A 19,565-nucleotide genomic window follows, 5' to 3' on the forward strand; every position below is an offset into this window, starting at 1 on the left:
TCCTTTTAAAATCCTTTGACAGATGCTGTAAGAAGTGTTGATAAGTAGCATAATTATTGCAGACTGGACAAACTGTACTGTGGACAGTGATGTATTTATTAAAAGCCACTTGGTGAAGGTTGCTGGAAGGAACTAACTAGAAAGCAACACTGTTCTGGATTAGAATATAAAAATACCCACTTTCCTGTAAATAGAATCAGCAAACCAGGAAACAGTATGTTATTTTACTTTCCTATATGCTGCCTCCAAGTGACACACCTCAGGTGCACATACGAGTACCAGATGTTGCCAGAGAGAATAATTTTGTAGAAATTAAGCCTCTGAATGAATAAGTATTTTGTTCAGAGTCAGAGAAATAATAAATTTTAGGGTGGGGTATTTCTTTGCCCACAGACAATGTGATATATACTCTGAAGATCTCTTGACACTAAGTGACTGCGTTCTAAACAAATAATTTTGAAAAGGCTGTTTGAGCTATTGGGCACTCCTGCCTTTGTCCAAGGGAAGATGTTAATGCTGAAGTCAGCCATGGTTAACATGAGAGACAGCAGTTACAAGGCGGGGGTAAAATTTTATGACTCCCACCAGCATGCTGGCAGACCTGTCTTATGGAGAGATGCCTGGATGTACAAGGAACTCTATAGGCTGACATAAAAGTTAATTTAGGCTGACACCTATTATTTTGATTTTCAACAGTGATTTTTACATATTTAATTACCTAGAGACTCCAAATGACCTGCCAGGGGATGCAAAGTGAGTTTGGGAGCAAAGACAGAAAAAGTCCACTAGTCATTTCAATGAGTGTTTCTGCTCAGTAAAAGGAAAACAGCATAGGTCTCTGAATTTCCATTTTCCCCAAAATTCTTCCTTTTTTTCTTTGGACTGGTGCCAATGTCTTTACAAGAGTTATCTGAAAAAACCTCAGGGTAACCCCACCATCTCCAGCAGTCCACAGACCTATGTATACACAGAAGAGTTGCACAGTCTCAGGCACATGGTCTTTAGAACAGTTTAAACAGCACAGCTTTGCTCTGGGTGCAATTACACCAGTGTGGAAATGCTCTAAATGGGTCTGGCTTTTCACACATGAGGTTCATGCCAACATACTGCAACACAGAAATAAGTCAGGAGTACTGCTTTAACTACTAGCATAAACTGATATTACTTTTATGAATAGAATAAAGGCACATACTAGACCACTCGCTACTGAAGGCCCAAACACAGAATAAAAGTGCTCTAACTCCAAGTTTAAAACTGCCTGCTTGCACATGATTTCCTTTCATTGTGTCCTTCACACTAGTAATGACAGGACAGCAAAAATAAAAAGCCAACCTGAACTGAAAGTTACTCTCTCCTCTTAAATGTGAAAACATTAAACTGTGTTTTTCATTCAGATGAACGAATAAAATACAAAATGAAACAAACCCATAAAATCTCTAGACACCACTTCAGAATAATGATTTAACTGGAGAACACTTTTCTAAAACAGACATACTCATTTTAGAGACAACTTGTACCTGGTGAGACCTGCAAAGCAGCATTGTTATCATCAGTTTTCTTTTTTTTTTCTGTTTGTGTCTTACCACAGGACCAGAAGATATAACCCAGGCTGTTGCTCCTGCCTCAAAACACCCAGGTTTCTCTTAAAAGGACCAGTGTAGCCAGTAGGATTTGTTGCAGTGAAAGAACTACGGTGAGCTCTAGCTAAGCTACTTCTAGAAGGGTGCAGACATACAGACTTCTCAACAAGAACTCAACCCCTACTGTTCTTGCTGCTTACGGTACCTGGCTTATCCCTGCAGTAATTCCCCACGGTCCATTTGTGCTCCTCGCTGTGCACCGCCTGCTTTGCATTACCTCTGTGCATGCGTGTGTTGGCAAACGGATTTATGTGAGAAGCCAAAATGCCCCCCGGACCATCAGCTCCACGTCCCACCGCCCTGGCGCGCTGCCGACATCTATTCCCTCTCCACCTTGACCCGCTGTTGGAAACTCTTCCCGTCCCCACGCAGTTCCGTGTGCCAAACGTGGAAGGACTGCCATCAGTAGGACCAGGGCGACTCCCGTCCCCGTAAGCAGCGGGGGAGGGTGCGGGGCTGCCCGCGGCTCTCCTCGGAACCCCGCTCCGACGGGCGACAAGCGAGCCCCACCGCGCCGGGCCCTGGCGCTGCCGGCTGCCCCACACGTGTCCGTCGTTGGCATGGCTGCGCCGGCGCCGGCCCCGTCCCACCGTCCAAGCCGGGATCGCGGAACGGAGGGGAATGGGGGAGCGCAGTGTGAGACCCCCACGCCTCCCGCAGCGCACTCACCTCCCCGGGCCGGCGGTCCTGCAGCCCCTCGGGACTCGGCCATGCCGCCGCCGCCGCCGCCGCTCCGCCCTCCCCGGCGCGGCCTGGCCCCCTGGAGCCGCGCTCCGCCTCGCTCCGCCCCGGCGGGGAGCGCGGGGCCAGACGGGGCTCGTAGTCTTTCCCGCGGCCGCGGGCGACGAGGGGCGCGGCTGCATCGAGGCACTACGTTCCCCGGCGTGCAGCGGGACGGGGAATATAAGTGGCTGGCGGCGAGCGCCTTCAGTCAGTCCGCCCGCCCGAACAATGCCTTCGCCGCCGGGCAGCCGCGGCTGAGCGCGGCGGGAGCCCCGGGCAGCGGACGCGCTTGCCGCCCACCGCCGCTCCCGGCGGAGGGGCTGGCGGGGGAGCGGGCGCTCGCACGCCGCGAGCATGTGGATACCCACGGAGCACGAGAAGTACGGCGTGGGTGAGTGAAAGAGAAGGCGAGCGGGGCACCGTGGGGGCGAGGAGCGGCGCTGCCGGCGGGGAGCGCATCCCGGGCAGAGCGGGCTCGCCCCGCGGGGAGCTGCCGCCGTTTCCCGCTGGAGCGAAGGCAGCGCCCTGCGCCTGTGAGTGCTGCCTGAGGGCCGAGGTCCCGTCAGGGCGCGGGGGAGCGGCCCCTTCCCCGGGGGCACAACAAAGGGCGGCCGATGCCTGAGCCGCGGCTCCGGTATCTCCCGCCGCTGCCAGGGGATGGGGCAGGGGCCGGTCCGCAGTCTCCGCGGCGGGCGCTCGGTTCTCCCCGCTGGCGGTGGTTGAAACGGCTGGCGTTTCACGGGGAGCAAAGCAGCCTAAAAACATCCCTGGGAGCGGCGACCCAGCGATGGGTCGGTGGGAGACGGTGTCCGCCGGCGGCCCGGCAAGGAGCGACAACGGGGCCGCGGGCATTGTTCGCGCGTCGGGTGTTTTGTCGCTGCTTCGCTGGAAACCAGACAAAGTGTCGCTTGTGGGAGCCGCGCTGCCTCGCTTGTTTCTTCCCCTCTGCCCAGTGTAGGGCTCTGAAGTCCGCGGGTTTGACTTGCGGAGTGATCGGAGAGAGTCGCAGTGATTTTATTTTTCTTGGCACCGCCTACGCCAACACCCGGTGAGCGCCGGCCGCTCGTCCCGGACAATAGCCCCCTGTGACACGGGTATAGCTGAACTGTTGTATGGACCTGCCGGCGTAGCAGGCAGCTCTCCGTGTGTTTACGTCGCATTTGAACGCGGAGTTGTTCATATTGGAGAAAAGCGGGAGGAGCGCGGAGCCGTCCTTTGTGTGTGGTGTGTGTGTACCAGCGCTGTGGCGAGCCGAGAGCGCGGGGCCGCTCCGTCCCATCTGGAGTTGAGCCCAGATGTTGCCGTCTTCCGAATGCTAAATTACACAGATCATCGATGGGATATTTTTTTTTTCTTGACTTCCTTATTTGTCTGGTCGCAGCTGGGTTGCAAGATATTGATTAGTCCTGCCACCCGCCTTTCTTTACGAGGATGGGCAAGAGGCTTAAAAACCACTCTGGGACTCTCTGGAATGGCATGCTGGATATTAGCAGTCAAGTATTTCAAGCTGCAGCCCTCGTCTCTGTCTATTTGTTGTTTATTTTTATTTTTGATCCTAGTGTGCTATTTCACAACTGAAGCACTTGCCTGCCCCCGCCCCCCCCCCCCAATATGAGCTAAAAATCGCTATCTTATACTGAAAACAAGCAGATAAACACTGTTCCCCCTATTTGAATTACCATCCCATCATTGCTAAACAATTAACAGATATCCCTTAAGTAAGCTTTTCTACCTTTAGTAACCCTTTTCAGGTACTTAGAGGTGAATTGCTCTTCAGCTCTGCCTTGCTTAGCCGAGCTGGTGTCACTGAAATCTTACTCCTGCTAAAGAGATACAGTTGCATTTTCTCAATTGAGAGCTTCCTTTGGATCAACCGGAAAATGTGGTCCACTACAAAGATTGTCTTTATTTGTGCAAATATAATATAGTCACCAAACCGATGCGTATTCTTATTTAAATTCATTTCGTGGTTTTCTGTGATTTGGCTCCCAAAGGCTATTCAAGATAGTAACAAAAAGCCACTGTTCAAATTGGTTTCTCTGTACCCCTAGGATGGGAATGATATTACAGTTCAATATGACTTGCAAAATATTGAAATACTAACCTAAAGTAATTTATTTTTTTCTCTTGGACTGCTTTTTATGCTGTGTGCTCACCTACCTGCATGATGAGTGCTGTCTGCAAAATCTTCACACCCAATTACCCTGTGAGCTATTGTACTACATGGCCGTGGGAGGAGAGGCAGGAGAAAGGGTTGTATCTTGCTGTATAATTACTTAAACTTTATATAAAGTGAACCTCATAAATCAAATTTGCATTTTGCACCACAGATTAGCTTATGTGATTTCTTTTTTACTGATGGAATTATTACCTTTCCAAACAGCTATTTTAATACTTGTGTGTTTATTTGCTCTGGCAAACTGGGTGTGTTAGGAAAGCCCTTTGAGAATCCCGATTAGTTGTACCTTTGTACAAAGAGCTCAGGACTTGCATCAACATCAGACCTCATCTGCATTTTCAGTCTGAATTCTGCAGCACATGCTGTGTGCTGCACATTTCTACTGTGATGCCAAAACGGATGAATAACCAGACAACAGCCACCTGGTTGCACTGAAGGGTTGCTGGTAACCAGGTGGCTGTCGCTCACTTGCACAGCCTGACTGATCCCACTTTGAGGGGTAGGTAATACAAGTCATAGTCTTCTCTTCTACAAATTTTTTAACTTCTGCCTGCTAGGTATTGATAATATGTAGTTAATTTTTTCATTGACCATGTTGCTTAACTCCGAGTTCATTTACTAGTAGGCAGACACACTGCTAGTTCATTTCATTCATGCTGCTATAAGGAGAACACTACTGCACTTTTATGTGCCACCTTTTGTACTACGGCTGTGTGTTTTTATTTCCGAGGCTATAGATTTTGTCAGTTTTGTTGTGTTATCCTTCAGGATGCTAAAAGTGAAATAAACACTGGAATATTTATGGTATTGAGAACTTGCTTTATCTGTATATCTATTTTCAGAACAGAAGGTTAAGCTTGTATATTTCACTTTGAAATTGCGTAAGTTTTGCATCACACATCCAGCTGTGGTGTCAAACCAGTGATGGCATTGTACAGAGGATCCTGTGGTCATTTATGTGGAGTATTTAGCACAAAGTATGCTGATGAAAGGGTAGGAGAGGTAAGATTATTTTTTGTTGTTAGTAGTGTTTAAATCTGGTAGATGTCAAATGAAGTTGACTTATGTAAATCTGTATGCTGATCTATGTGAATTCAGAGCCCAAGAGAATCACAGATTCATTTAGGTTGGAAAAGACCTCCAAGATCATAGAGTCCAACCAATGACCACTATTGTTTAGAATGATAATCAAACCCTTTGTTAAAATGAATCATTTAAGACTGCCTAGCTTTGGATGCTCTGCAGGCACCAAGCCAGTAAGTGTAGCTTTAAGAAGTGACTCTTACTGGTTGGTGCATACTGAAAATTTTTAGCTGTAATAAATAAATAAATCACAGGACTATATAATTACCTTGTAGCTGCTGTTTGGAGTAAAGACACAAGTTCTGTATCATCCTCTATATTCAGGATATCTGTTTTTCTTTTTGTCTTACCAGATCTGCATATTGCCATATCATCTGATTTCTATGATTTACCTGAATCTGTAAGGGTGCAGTTCTGTTCTCTGCAAAGTAGGCTATGTACCCTTTTTCACTGAGCACAAAGTTTTTCAGCATTTCTCTGGAAGGCATTTTTTGGATTAGGATGGAAAGATTAATTATGGAGAATAATTAAAAACAGTTGCTGAATGTATCACCTAATTTAGAAGCAGAATGGTATTCCAGATGCTGAAGTCATTCTGTACAGCAAAATATACCAGTTTAACTCTGCCAAGCTGAAACAGTGATTGATATTTTTAATGTGGTTAAGCCATAAATGTGCCTTTCTGAGACGGGCATGAAGTTTTGGGCATCTCGTAGTTTATAGATGGAGAAGTGTAAGGTCCAAATGACTTTGTACTGTAAGCTGTGGTTCATAGGAGGAAAAAGACAGGGGCCTATCAGTTGATCACAGGAGCAGTATTGACTTGCACACAGGCAAAAGCCAAATCAATTGGCTTGTGTCCTGTTGAGTTGCAGCCAAACTAGTCTTGCTAGCAGTCCTGTTGAAAGATAGCAAAAATACCCTTATCTCCATGCTGCAATCCTTTTTTTGACTGCAAACTAACTTTACAGTAAATGAACTCAGTTTGTTTAGTTCAACAGTATCTCTGTCAATATCATAGTATAATATGTTTTGTTAAACATAAACACTTTATTAGCTTTTCTTATGTGCCTCTTCAAACAGTTCAAATAAAACCTTTAATCAAACCTTATTTCCTCCATTCCTCTCCATGAATTGTGCCTCACATTTCTATGTGGTATTCACTTTGTACTTTTATCTTAGACTAACATTGTCACTAATAATGAGCTATAACCAAAACTTCTATCAAGCTGTCTAAATAACTATTTAGAGCTGAGGCAGGGCAAAACGTAATGTATTTGTGGGTTCATTTAACTAAGGGGCAGTTGAAGGGTGATTTTTCCTTTACTTACTGCTTGTAACAGTTTGTGGGGCTGGTCACCTGCAAGCAAGTGGAGGTGAGGTACCATGGGGTTCCAAGAATGAGGGTGACAGGGTACTAGTGCTTCCTTTGCCTCACTGGGACAGTGGGAGTCCATTATGAAATACTCCCTGAGTTCTTGCTAGCTGAGATAGCAAAGACCCACACATTTTCTATAGGAATTTTTTTGATGCATGACGCATTTGTCATGGAGGCTTTTATATCAATTTAGCATGTCAGTCAAATAAAGGTGATATATTTCTCAGTCTTTTATAAAAGCAGTAACTTTCAATATCATTAAAACAATGGAATTATCTCAACCTCCAGCTTTTGAACAAAAAGAAAATTGCTGACTGTTGGAGTGCAGAGTATGAAGCTGAGATTCTTAAGTAAGTTTTGGTCATAAGACTAGTCTTAGGTTAAACAAATTAGGTGGTGAAATTTTCTTGAAATAAGGCTAAATCAAGATTTTAAAACAGATTTTAAAAAGCTGCCTCCAAAAATCTGTAGACTTCCTTGTAGGTTTGCGATGTTTTGAATATCTTCACTATCTCCTAAGGACAGCTCAAAGATGGCTGGCTCATTAACATGTTGTATAGAGCGCTTCATAGACCCAGTTTTTCCTGTTCACTACATATCTGGAGCTACTGAGGAAAATTTCTGAAGGCAAAGGTTATTTCATGGTTAGCTGTATACTGATGTCACTCTTTCTTCCTCTTTTACTTTATTGAGGGTTTTTTTTGCCACCATTCTCAGTGTTGAACTTGTGAGGCTACTAGCTGGGCTGGATTTATCCAAAAGGTGATGGAACAGTGGTGAATTAAATGACATAAGCCATGAAGGTGAGAATGTGTTCTCCCTGTGGAAAAGGAGAAAAAAAATCTATATATTTTTTAAATCTAACATAGGCTAATGTAATCTGTGATTGCTCCTGCATGCTCAGGCAGTGTGTGATGGAGTCACTAACTTCTCTGTCAAGGAAGCTATAATTGGTTACTGGACTCCTACCATGCAGATCTCAGCAGCTTTTTGCACAGCTGCAAGAGTGTCTGCCATTGACTCATCTCTTTGCTTCCCTAACTTGCACCCCAGAAAGGAAATTTCAGTATAAAATGGGGTTTCACGTTTGCAGCCTGGTACAATGTTTCCTATGATGTTCTATAGCTCCCAGCTCATTACTGAGTGTAATTCACTGTGTAGGTTTTGGTCTATAAAGTTCTCAGTAATTTGAATTTTGGGATTGGGGAAAATCCTGAGGAGAGCATTTGACTGCTTGGATCACTTGTGACACTTGAATGTATTCAGCAACTGAGACAAGGCACTTTGAGCAGACAGTTTGCACCCCTGGGAAATGTGTTACTTCATTTCTTCAGTTTTGAGAGACTTTGTGTTATGTTTGGGGTTTTTTTTTAAAATTGAATTTGTTGGTTCTGTGAAGGTACAGGGGAACAAACTTGATAACCTGTCAAAGCCTGGTTCTTCACAGAAGGGTTGAAATGCAAAGGTTTTGCTTCATTTTCAGTCTGGAATTTCTTTTGTTACTGTGGGTTTTTTTTTTCATGTGACTGTACATAACTGGGTAACCTTTTGTTTCACTTAATTTTCTTGCTATCTGTTTGTGAGGAGCTGGGCAGAATGACTTTGAGGTGACCATCATCCACTTCCCAGTGATTTGGAAGCCAGGTGACTGACCTGGAGGGAAATGTCTTTTTATTTATTTGTCACATGCATTTAATTAGTCTTAAATGTCTCTAGCATTATGTAATACAGAGGATTGTGTTTTTAAATTTTTTTTTCCTGAAGGTGATCAATGGAAATATAGAAAAATATTAAAAAAGAGTTTTGAGAGATTTAATCTGTACTGCTTTCTCAAGGCCAGATCAACTCTACCTGTCACTTCTGAAGGATATTTGCCAAAATGTTTTTTAAAATGCTGATAGCAGAGCATCTACAACTTCTATAGTCAGTGCTTAGCAATCTCACTACCTAGTAAGTATTTAGCACTGGACCAGTTTTCCTCTTGAATGTATCATTATGTATATATGAAGACTTGCCAAGACTTTTCCTTTTATGAAATAGCTTCAGTTATTTCATTCTTTCCTTGTAAATGATATGTTCTTATCTATGAACAATTGATCCATGTTCAAAACTGGACAGGGAAACTTTATCAGGTAAAGCATGAGAATCTTAGTGTGTGCTTTAGGTGATGTGTGTTGTCTACTTGTCATTCCTGGTGTGACATTTGTTCCTTTTGCAGTAGCATTGCACTGACTCATGTTCAGTCGGGAACTGCTAATCAATCCTTCAGATCCCTTTCCGGAATACAGTTGTCTAGACAGTCGTTCTTCCATCCTGTATTTGTCAGCTGATGATTTCTGCTTATGTGTCTTTACTGAGTGGCACTTCTCTTCCATGCTATTTATTCCGTTTGTCAGCCACACTGACTCCCAAATTTCCTTTCTCTCATATGCTTGTTGGAAGCACCCTGTTTGACAGGTTTGAGAGATGAAATTTAGGAACTGTGCTCGCTAACAGAAGCAGATCTTGTTAGAAGAAGTAGTGCATGATAAGCAACCAAAGATGCTTGGATGCCACAATGATTTGCCATTAGCTTGCATTTTTATGTTTAAAGGAATGTGTTTTTCAGATCTTTACAATGACAAGAGAGCAAAGCGAGCTGTTTGCAGTTTCTCTTCATAGTGTGTTTTTCTGGTTACTCAGATTTTATGTTCCCAGTTATATAGTTTAAAGATGATATGATAACTTGTCAACTTTGCATTTTTGGGCACCTGAAATGTTTTGTTTAAAAATAATGCTGATCTAACTTCCAGATGCTCATGGGTGAATAGGAGAGTTGCAAACAGTGCAGCTCTGAAAGTCACCTGTGCTCTAGGGACAAAGAAACAAGCTTGGATTTTGCAATCTGTCATTGTGCTTGCTCTTTTTTGTTGTTTTGAGTAAGAAAGTAGGATAAAAATTAGTTTTGCAGTATTAAGAAATCAAAAGTCTTATTGTAGGAAAAAATTGATACTGATTGCACCTCTCATCTTTCTCCAATTAAGGAACGAAATCAATCTATTTTTTTTGATTCACATGCATTTATTTATCTACTTTAATTTTAACTACTGAAGTTACTGCAACTAAAAGTGAGTAAGGTGTGTTTACTCAGGTCTCTAGTACAAAGAATTTTGTTTCCTTGATAGTTTGTGTAGAAAATCATGCTAATAGATGATGTAATAAAACTGAAAATGGAATTGTTAGTTAGCAAGACTCACTTAAGGTGTTTGAGGAATAACTTAAATTTGTTTCAGTTTTGCTTCTTGTACTACTGGTTTTCTAGTGTGTTTTTGTGCTTTCAGGGATCTGGAAGTAGGTGGTGGCTGGTCTAATGCAGTCAGTAGCTGAATCATGTGCTTGTTCAGTCCTTTCTGCAGCAGAGAAGAAATGTGGTGCCCTTTGAAATCTGTTGTTTGGGATTTCTTGATTTGAATTATATTGTTGTTTACACCGAACTTACGATTTCTGAGTTTTATTTAGAAATGTAAAATGAGTCCTTAACTATAAAGGTGTATACTGATGCATTTTCATGAATAGTTTTCATGGAGTAATTGTGAATCTGCATACAGTGTGGATAAGAGATTATAACTGCATAATAGGGGCTCTTCCATAAGAGAAATTATGGCATTCTGTTGTTTTTAGAGTAAGGCATTTTCTGTTCCTATCATAAATCATTTACTATGTAAATGGATAATGTTTTATTCTTTTGCAATTCTTTGAAATTACAGGTTACAGTGCAGAAATTAAATTATTACTCCATAAAGTCTTACTTTAACTTTTTTCCAGAGTAGTATAGTGAGGTGAGTATGTACAAGATGTTGGGCAGGTTGGGACAGGATACACCAGTACTTCTGATATTTTGTTTTGTTCCATAGGCTAACTGCAAAATTTATATTATTTCATTCTTTTTATTATAGAAACCTTAATGGGTAACAGCTTGATCCTTGATCAAGCAGGAGTTGTGTTATAGACTATATGAAGTGTGCAGTAGTTGTACTTTCACGCTTCCTTGGGTGATATTTTTCTGAGAAAAGCCCTATATAAAGATGGCTGTTGGGTTTTAAGTGCACTGTCTTATCCTTTGGACAAGAATATAGCATGGGGTAACTTAAATGTCGTCAGAGGTAACACTATGAACCACTGAATCCATCAGTACAACTACGAGGAGCATCCTCAGACTTCTAGGCGCAACTGTGAGGTACACTGCTTGAAACTTAGTAGGGTAGAGATAGTGGTAGTTTTCATAAAAAATAAAATTAGATAATATTTTGTATCTTCAAGGAATATGCCTCTTTTCCTAGGTTGCATGGTTCCTTTATTCACATCTGTACTAGGCCTGTTTGTACAGAGAGAAAACAGAGCTTGACATGCAGTTTGTGTCTGCATAGGATTTAGAAGTGTTCCTTCTGGTGTTAAGATTGTTTCTTCTCTTACTCTGATAAAGAAGAAATATAAGACCGTATTTTTGAAACAATTTCATGGACAACAGTTGGCAGAGCTGCTGTTATTCATGGCTAATAGTGGAAACTTCTTAAACATTCTTTACTTATCTGTTTCTTCCCTATTCCTCTTCATTTGCCCCCTGCCCCCAGCTTCCTTCCTTTTTTTTAGTCTGTAAAACTTTGAATTTCCTCTTTTTTTTTGTCCTAAGGTGGAAAATAGAAGATCCTTGTTCTTCTGTTTCAATGTAAGAAACACGTGTCAGTTCTCTACCACGTTCATAACCTCTATTCTTCCACCTACCCCATCAGAAAAAAAAATTATTAGCTGATTAAAAGTCAAACCAAAATGATATTGATAACTTCTTTTCCATTTGGAGTAACAAGACCTTTTTCTCATAGGGCCAGATGTAGTTCTGAGTTCTCAGCTGTGTCAACAAACGGGCTTATTCCTATTGCTTGCCATGTTATATTGGTAAAGTAAGGGTGACTCTGTCTGCCTACACATATTTTGCCATTTTATTTGTCTTGGTGAAATATGTCAGTGATAATAGTAAGCATTTCAAGTTACAGATTCTCTGGTTATTTCCATTACTGGAAAGCTCAATTCAATCACTTAATTTTTTTTAAAAAAAAATTCAGGTTGAATTGGAAGACAAAAGACTTGTATATGAAAAAGACAACAGACAAGTTAGGCTTTTCATAATGATTTAATCATCCAAAGACAATTTCTTTCCACCAATTAATTCAAAAAGCATTGTAAGAGATGCTGAAAATATGTAAAATATCAGAATGCTATGTGTTTTTCCAGGCAAACGTGTGGTGTTCTTGCATGTGAGACAGCTGTTGGTTTTAGTTTAATCTTCTTTGGAGATAGTGTTTGGAAATGTAACATGTTAAGCAATATTCAGAAGGATCTGAGGTAATGGACTCAGCCTCAGACATGGTGACTATGGAAAATCACTTATTCCATAATTGCCTGCAGTGTTACTTCTTTTAAGCTGCTGTCAGTGGTTGCTTCTAGAAAACACTATTGTTTTATCTTTTAAAAAAATATGAGTAGTAGCTTTATCTCAACCTGAGCAATTATAATGTGCTTCAAGAAGTAACATATAAAACTTGTTCTCTTGATGAAAAGCCTTGGCTTCCTGGTGGCATGAAGGATATGTGGTGTCAGTCTTGCTGTTGTTGCCTCTCTGTTGCTCAGTGTTGGACCGATCCATTGCTTTTGTATCTTCAATCTTAAGTGTACTCTTGCTTGTTTACATTCAGAAAATCCCTGGGAAAGCCTTTAAGACTGAAAATTGTTGAGCTTTAATGTATTTGCATGCAAAGGAAAGCATCTCTTTGTTTCACTTCTGCAAAGACTTTTCTGCCAAATTGGCCGGGGCTTGAATAGCAGTGCCTCTAAAAATGTATATTTAATAGGTATTTTAAATAGCACCACACCAGTTTTAAAGATGGCTGAGATAAAGTCTATTAAGCAGGCACAAATTATGTTGGTCTCTGTTTTCCCAATCTAATCTGAAAAATGAAATCTAGTAAATAGGAAAAGTGCAGCTGCAACATTAGAGAAATTGCATTGGTTTTCATCATGATTCTTCCAAAGATATGTTTGGATTTATATTGATAAATATTGCCTCTAGCTCTCTTTTAGAGCAGCCAGTTAACAGCATCATAATTGATATGCAAATGTGATTGTACAGCTGATAGAGATCTGTGGTCTTTATCAGTGTGCTTTCCCTCTTTTTGAGTTCCCCAGCAAAATAGTGACCAAGTAGAAAGGGACTGGATTGATGATGAGGTGCCTCTTTTCAGAGAGGCAAGGGTCCAGGATAAACCTGTTTAGCTGATATGTACTGAATGGACTCTTGAACTAGCAAGTTAGGATCTTTTGGTTAGTCTGTGAAGTCGACTTATTGTTTGCAAAGCCATCATAAGTTTGGCTTGTTAATGACCACTTGTAAAATAGCATTTATGTTTTTACATACCTTATGCAAAACCTTAAAAGCACTGTGCCGGCTACAAATAGCAGGGTTTGTGTAGGATATGAATATGCACAGCTACACTACAAAATATTAAAGTAATCCAGGAAACTCAGCATGTTATCTTGAGTATATGTGTGTGGTAAAACTTTGTTGAGCAGAATGTCCTTGTCTGGGGACCAGCATGACCATGGCCAGGCCAGCTCTGGGACTCACCCAGCTCTGGTCATGTGCTTCCCCCTATGCCCTTGTAACAGCTCCTGTGGTGGGCAATTGAGAGAGCTGATCTGGCTGAAAACGAATCACTTTTTTGGCAGGAAGGTATTTACACTGCATCAGCACCTCTAGCTGGGTTTGGATTGTCTGCCAAAATAAATGTGCCAGTGTGGGGGGAGGTGAGGGAGGGTGCAGCTGGGAATGCAGAAGATGGCAGGACCCCAGCGCTCTGCGTGTGCCTGCAGGCACATCTGATGAGGTGTAACAGAAAGCCATAGCCTAATGAGAAATTTCGTTGGTCTATCAAGAATATATGACACTTTTCATGGAGCAGAAACAAATAACAAGCTGATAGATAAACTGTATGTCATCTTATCCAGCTGTTTGGTCAGGATTCATATGTGTTTTGTTTACAGAACCCACTGTTAGTTATAAAACTCTTAACACATTTTAAGTTACTGCCAAGCACAGTAAGTGCTTTCTTATTATGGAGGCTACTTCATGAGCAATTACTTGGTTTTTTGCAGTCTCAAACTTTGTCTTCCTTGCAACAAGCAGAACTGTCCAAGCACATGTTTTGGATGTGAAGTCGAGATCGATTTTTGTGAACCCTTAGCTGGCCGCTAAAATAGTTTGAGTGTCACAAGATCAGAAAATAAAAACTTCAAAGATGTAACTTCAGTTTTGTGGGTGTAAAATTAGTCAAATTATGCCATGAATCAAAATTTATGGAAAAAGGTAGAAAGTGACAGAACTGACAACTGGTAAATGTACATCAGAAGTTCTGTGATATGTGAATAACACCGTAAAATAAAATGATCACAGATGTCATACTTCTAACATTGTTATGAGAGGTCTTTGTCCTACTGCTGCATTCAGAACGTAAACAGGTAAACATGAAGTACTTTAAAAATCAAAAAAATGCAAAAGAAAAAATGAACAGTTCTGCCTGATATAATAAAAATATTTGATATTTGACAATTTCACAATAAAATATTTGATATTATGCAGATACAAATACTTTATAACAAATATCTTATAATGATGACATATAATAATGTGGTTTTTATGAGAACTTGAATATCCTCAGAATTCTGAAAACTGCTGCTTCTCAAAAATGATGGCTCTTAAGCGTTGCCATTGCCTCTTCAGTCAGCATAGATTTGGGAATACATTTGAGGAAAACACATTGGCAGTCTTTCCTTCCAACTGTCTCTGCTAGTCTTGTCCCATTTCTTCTTTGCTGTGGCTATCTCTGTGTTAGCTCTTCTGGAAACCATCAGTGGAGTGCCTGAGCATTCTGCACTGCCACAGTCATGTTCCCTTCTGGCTCTTATCCCCTGTCACCAAGCTCATTTGTCTCATTTCTGTCTGCCAGGTTTTTAGGTCTGAAAACTGCAACTCGAGCTTAGCGAAAATACTCTTTGGTTAATTATGCATTGTTTGTTTTGTACCAAAATAAGTTTTGGATACGTAACAAGAACCTTCAGCACAGGAGGAATTGTTTGATTTGGCTGCGATCTATGGGGTACCAGACTTCTCATTGTCTGTTAGATATGAAGCAGCATCCTTACGACTTTTCTGGTATGGTAGCTATAAAGTTGGGGCATCATATATGTAATATCATACTGGAGGCATTTTCTTGGGTGTCTTCTCCCCTTCAAAATTAGTCTAGTTACGAACTGACTGTTACTGTGTTCAAAGCATTTTTAAAAATCTAAAACACCCTCTGGGAGTGGGTGTGTTTAACGTACAGAAATGTATGAGAATGGGAACTGGAATAAGATACATAAGCTGTGTATATATATTTTTTTCAATTTCTTTAAATTGTCAGTCAACTTGCTTGTGATAATGTCAACTACTAAGTGTGTTTTTGACTAGTTGTCACACAGACGTTTGAATTTGTTTCCCTGCTGTTCAGCCCTATCACAATGAACTGGGAGGTGACAGGGAGAAAAAAGGAGCTATCATATGTCTGATAATTGTTGTTTGGCTCATATCCAGGGTTCTGTTTGGAGAGTTCTATAGCATGATCATAAAATACGTAACTTGTCTGAAAATGTCAATATTTACTTTTTTCATGAAGTCTTGATTTGTTGAAGTACCTTTAAAATTTTAGGGGCAAATAGGTGTTACCAGGCAGCAGTGTTCCTGTTGCTTTTTGCAAAGACAGTTTAGATAACCCTTAGCCTTTACATCTGTAAACATGTTACCTTTTTTTAAAACAAATCTGCACTATCAGTTTGCCAAAGGAAGTGATATCTTTATGGATGATTAGATACAAAGACAACTTCCTGATAAAATATGAAAGGGGTTTTGAAAGGAATAGCTTGGTCTCCTCAGATCTATATTTAATAGGAGAGCTGTTTGGGCAGGTCTGGCTTTGCTTCTTTTAGTTACAAAGGTTGGATACTGGGTAATTCCATGATGCAGTAATTTTTCTTCCTCTCTAGAGTACTTTAGCTCCAGAAATTCATCAGTGTGTAGTTCAGCCATAACATACTGTGACATTTTCCTAGTCTTAGTTATTTTATACTAGCTACAAAGAAATTTGTGTTCTGTATGGCTGTTGACTTAATGAGCATATGAGGCCTTCCTGCAGCCTGCGGTATGTTGTGGGGGCCCCGGGGAGGTGAGCAGGATGCTGGGGCTTCAGATACGGCGCTGAAACGCTGACACTGCTAGTGTAAAATGTTGCAGCACACAAACAGTGTAGCATACCTGATTTAAATACCTCAAATTCCCCGAGCTTAGAGCAGAATTTCATAGAATTTGCTTTGTAATCTCATGTCAAGCTCTCTTCAAGGCAGCATTATGCACTCGTTCGTGAGTGGGTGAATAGCACTTGGCAGGCTTTTCTGGCACTTGGCTCTTCTAACATCTCCTACAATAATGACTTAGAAGCAGAACTTCTACCCCTCCCCCTGCTTAATTTACCCATGTGCTTCTCCCAAATATGATGTTTTCTGTACAGTGTCAATTTCAGGCAAAATTACCTTAAGTTTCTTACAACATGAAAAAGAAATTTACCTGCTGAGCTGTGTGGAGATATAGACAAAGACTTAATGTTGATTGTTTTGTGGTTACTTGCAAACTGGTTTTTTACCTAGAAACCTTTTGCATGCTAATCTTGCAAAGGTGAACTTCTATAATTCATCAAGCATGTGACCTGAAAACACTTATGTTAAGTATGTATTTTATTTGTATTTTTGGAGGGGCTTTTTTTGTAAATACAGATGCAGGTTATTCTAGCAGTATCAATTGGAAATGAAGGGAGACTTGGACGCATGTACCTACAAATTTAGCCTTGGCAGATGCAGTAGAGAATTGAAGGCACTGAGTTTCAGGAGAGACTGGATGAGAGATTATGGAGTGCAAGTGAAATGACAGGCAGGGGCAGAGAGGTCAGAACTGCCGTGTGGTTTTTTCAGGGTTTACTAATGAACTTACAGAGGAAAAAGCTGGTAGTCAGGCACAGAGAGTAAGGAGGGGTTAAGACTATAGTGAAAGGCAGAAAAATATATAAAAGTGTGAGAAAGTTTCTTACAAACTTTTTTAATGCTTCACTGATGGCCTGTTTTGTGGCATCTGCTGCCTGCCTTTCCAGTAGGGAAGTTGTAGTTAAGGTTTGCTGCAAAATTTGCAGTATAAAGACAGTAGGGGAAGCTGATCTGGGAAGTGTTTCTGGATGATGTGCTGTCAGGGATTATGGTTTGGAAACCGTATATGTAAGATTCCTTCTGGCGCTAACTGGATATTACTAAGTACACTTCAGAAACAAAACCATGTCAAGATTTTGCAGTGCTTGATTCAGCCAGAATTTTCAAGGAATCATGTTAGCTGTGTGATTATAGGTAGGGATCTCAGATCTGAGCTTTCTGTAATCAGTTGTCTGTATCTTAGTTTGTAGGTCATGCAGGTTTTAGTTTGCTAGATAACGACTCTGAGATTCCTGAATGTTCCTAATGAGCTTTGGGCTAATCAAAAGTCCTTGTCCTCTGGCTCAGGGCTCACCATTATCTGAACGAACTGTTCCTGAAAATACACGGTTTCTCATTTCCAGAAGGCTACTTGGAAGCTTTTGGCTCAATACTTAATTGTGACCAAAGAAGCGATTGAATTGAGAGCTCATGGGGTAATGCTGTTTCCTGTATTATGTGCTCTAGCCACTGAGGTGCTAGTGAATTTGCTAGGAATAGGCAGCATTCAGCAGCAACTTGAGGATTCAGTCACTGTGTGACCTACAAATGACAGAGACAGTGGTAAATGTTGAAAGAATTAGACACCGCAGATCTTATCTGTAAGATGTTCATGCTTTTTTTACCAAGGTAGCGGATTCTGTCTGTCTACTGAGAATCAAGTTTGAAATCATTTGTAAGTATAGTTTTACCACTTCAAAGTTATCTTGATTAAATGACATGTTCACTTGGCTTTAAAAGTGCTTTGTTTGCTGTACAATACATTAGCATTCCCTGTATTGTGACCTCACTTCACCTCAGTAAAGTACAGACTAGTAGAACTTGTGTAGTAAAGAATACTATTTATTAAATAAAATGAAGAGTATGTATTTGATCAGAAGTATAGGAAGTGATGAGTGACTGATTTATTTTTTTTTTTTTGGTTATACTAAGGTTGACTGCAAGATTTGTTTTTTTCCTTTCAATTATTTTTTATTTTATTTTAATAGGTTTCTGTGTAGAGTGAGACTTCAGTCTGCTGGCAGGCGCACTTAGTTAGAAAACATGGCAAGTGTGTGTGAGTACATGTGTACCAAAACTGCTCAAAAAATCTTCACAAAGGGCTATGGCAGAGAGTGATAGGAGTTGAGTTTGTATTATCATGAACTATGCAGCAGAAGTGTGAGGAATGCATCTAGTGTTTGTCTAATGGCCTTTTTATTGAAAATAATAAATGTTTCATAATAAATTAATAATTGTAGTTAAATGTTTTAAATGTCTGTTCTTACATAGTTCACTTCTGAAATCTTAAGTATGTGTTTGAAAGTGTTTTTTGTTTTCTTATCACACATGTGATTTAAATTTTCAAGTAATGCAGCTGTGTGTGTAGTGGAAGACACTGGTGACCTTACTAAAGACAGAATTCAGGCCATTCGGCTACCATCCAAATGCTCTGCCAGCTTAGCTACTTGACCACCTGCTTCTGTTTTTCCATTCCCTTTGCAAATGTAGGTTTTGTTCAATTTCTGGCATCTCATCGTTGCCTTTCATAAAAAGAAATTAAATCAGTGGATAAGGTTGGTACTGTAGACCACTTGGGTGATTTTTGTGACTCTTGTAGTCATCTGAATTTTCATCAGCCATTCAAGTATGGGCTTGTTGGAAAAGAACAGAGGATGATGCCTTCTGCACCTCCACACTTGCTTTCCCCAGCCATACTCCTACACTTTGGATTGCAAGACTCAGTGGCAGCCATGTGGTTGTGCTCAGTCTCACTGTAGCTTTCCTGCTCTGCATGAGCTTGGTGGTTCTCCTCAGTGGAAAACATCCAGGTAGTGGTAGTGATGATGTATCACTGGATATTCCTTTAACTGTCAAAACAGGCAGCTTAAATTCTTTGTCTTTGTTCATATCTTTTCAATATGCAAAACTGAAGAAAAAGGAAACGCTGGTTATAAATATGACTTTGAGACCTTATGGTAAATACTTTTGAGTATAGTAATAGTGATCCCAATGTAACTGGCATGCTGAATGGGGAATCTTCTGTACTGAGTTACATTCCCACATCTACTACTGATCTGCTCATTCACTACATCCAAATTACATGACCTCAGTGCCTGGTTTGTAAAGCAGCACGCTGAAAAGCAGGCTGTCACTGCTGACTGAAAACTTGTGTACTTGTTTCATCTGACATAGCTGAGATAGTTCAGGACTTACGTCTGTGGTT

At 40.9% G+C, this 19,565-nt stretch overlaps 2 protein-coding genes across 3 annotated transcripts in view; one reads left to right on the top strand and one right to left on the bottom strand.

The window, feature by feature from the left end:
• Positions 1–2,378, bottom strand: part of ZNF277 (zinc finger protein 277) — a 46,466-nt gene extending 44,088 nt beyond the window's left edge. The window contains exon 1 of one of the 2 annotated variants that reach the window (XM_066183070.1): positions 2,310–2,378. In XM_066183070.1, coding sequence (XP_066039167.1) covers positions 2,310–2,352 — 43 coding nt within the window. In that variant the 5' untranslated portion in view covers positions 2,353–2,378. Of the gene's footprint in view, positions 1–1,785; positions 2,109–2,309 lie in introns of those variants that run through there. The other variant, XM_066183069.1, reaches the window with a different exon arrangement.
• A 139-nt stretch (positions 2,379–2,517) lies between these two features.
• The window catches only part of DOCK4 (dedicator of cytokinesis 4), a 235,756-nt gene continuing 218,708 nt past the window's right edge, over positions 2,518–19,565 (top strand). Inside the window, exon 1 of the mRNA XM_066183071.1 lies at positions 2,518–2,754. Within this exon, the coding sequence (XP_066039168.1) occupies positions 2,718–2,754 (37 nt within the window). The 5' untranslated portion in view covers positions 2,518–2,717. The remainder of the gene's footprint in view (positions 2,755–19,565) is intronic.

Source organism: Chamaea fasciata, unplaced genomic scaffold, assembly GCF_029207755.1.
Source record: "Chamaea fasciata isolate MVZ Bird 193981 ecotype frontalis unplaced genomic scaffold, bChaFas1.0.hap1 SCAF_5, whole genome shotgun sequence".
Taxonomy (NCBI): domain Eukaryota; kingdom Metazoa; phylum Chordata; class Aves; order Passeriformes; family Sylviidae; genus Chamaea; species Chamaea fasciata.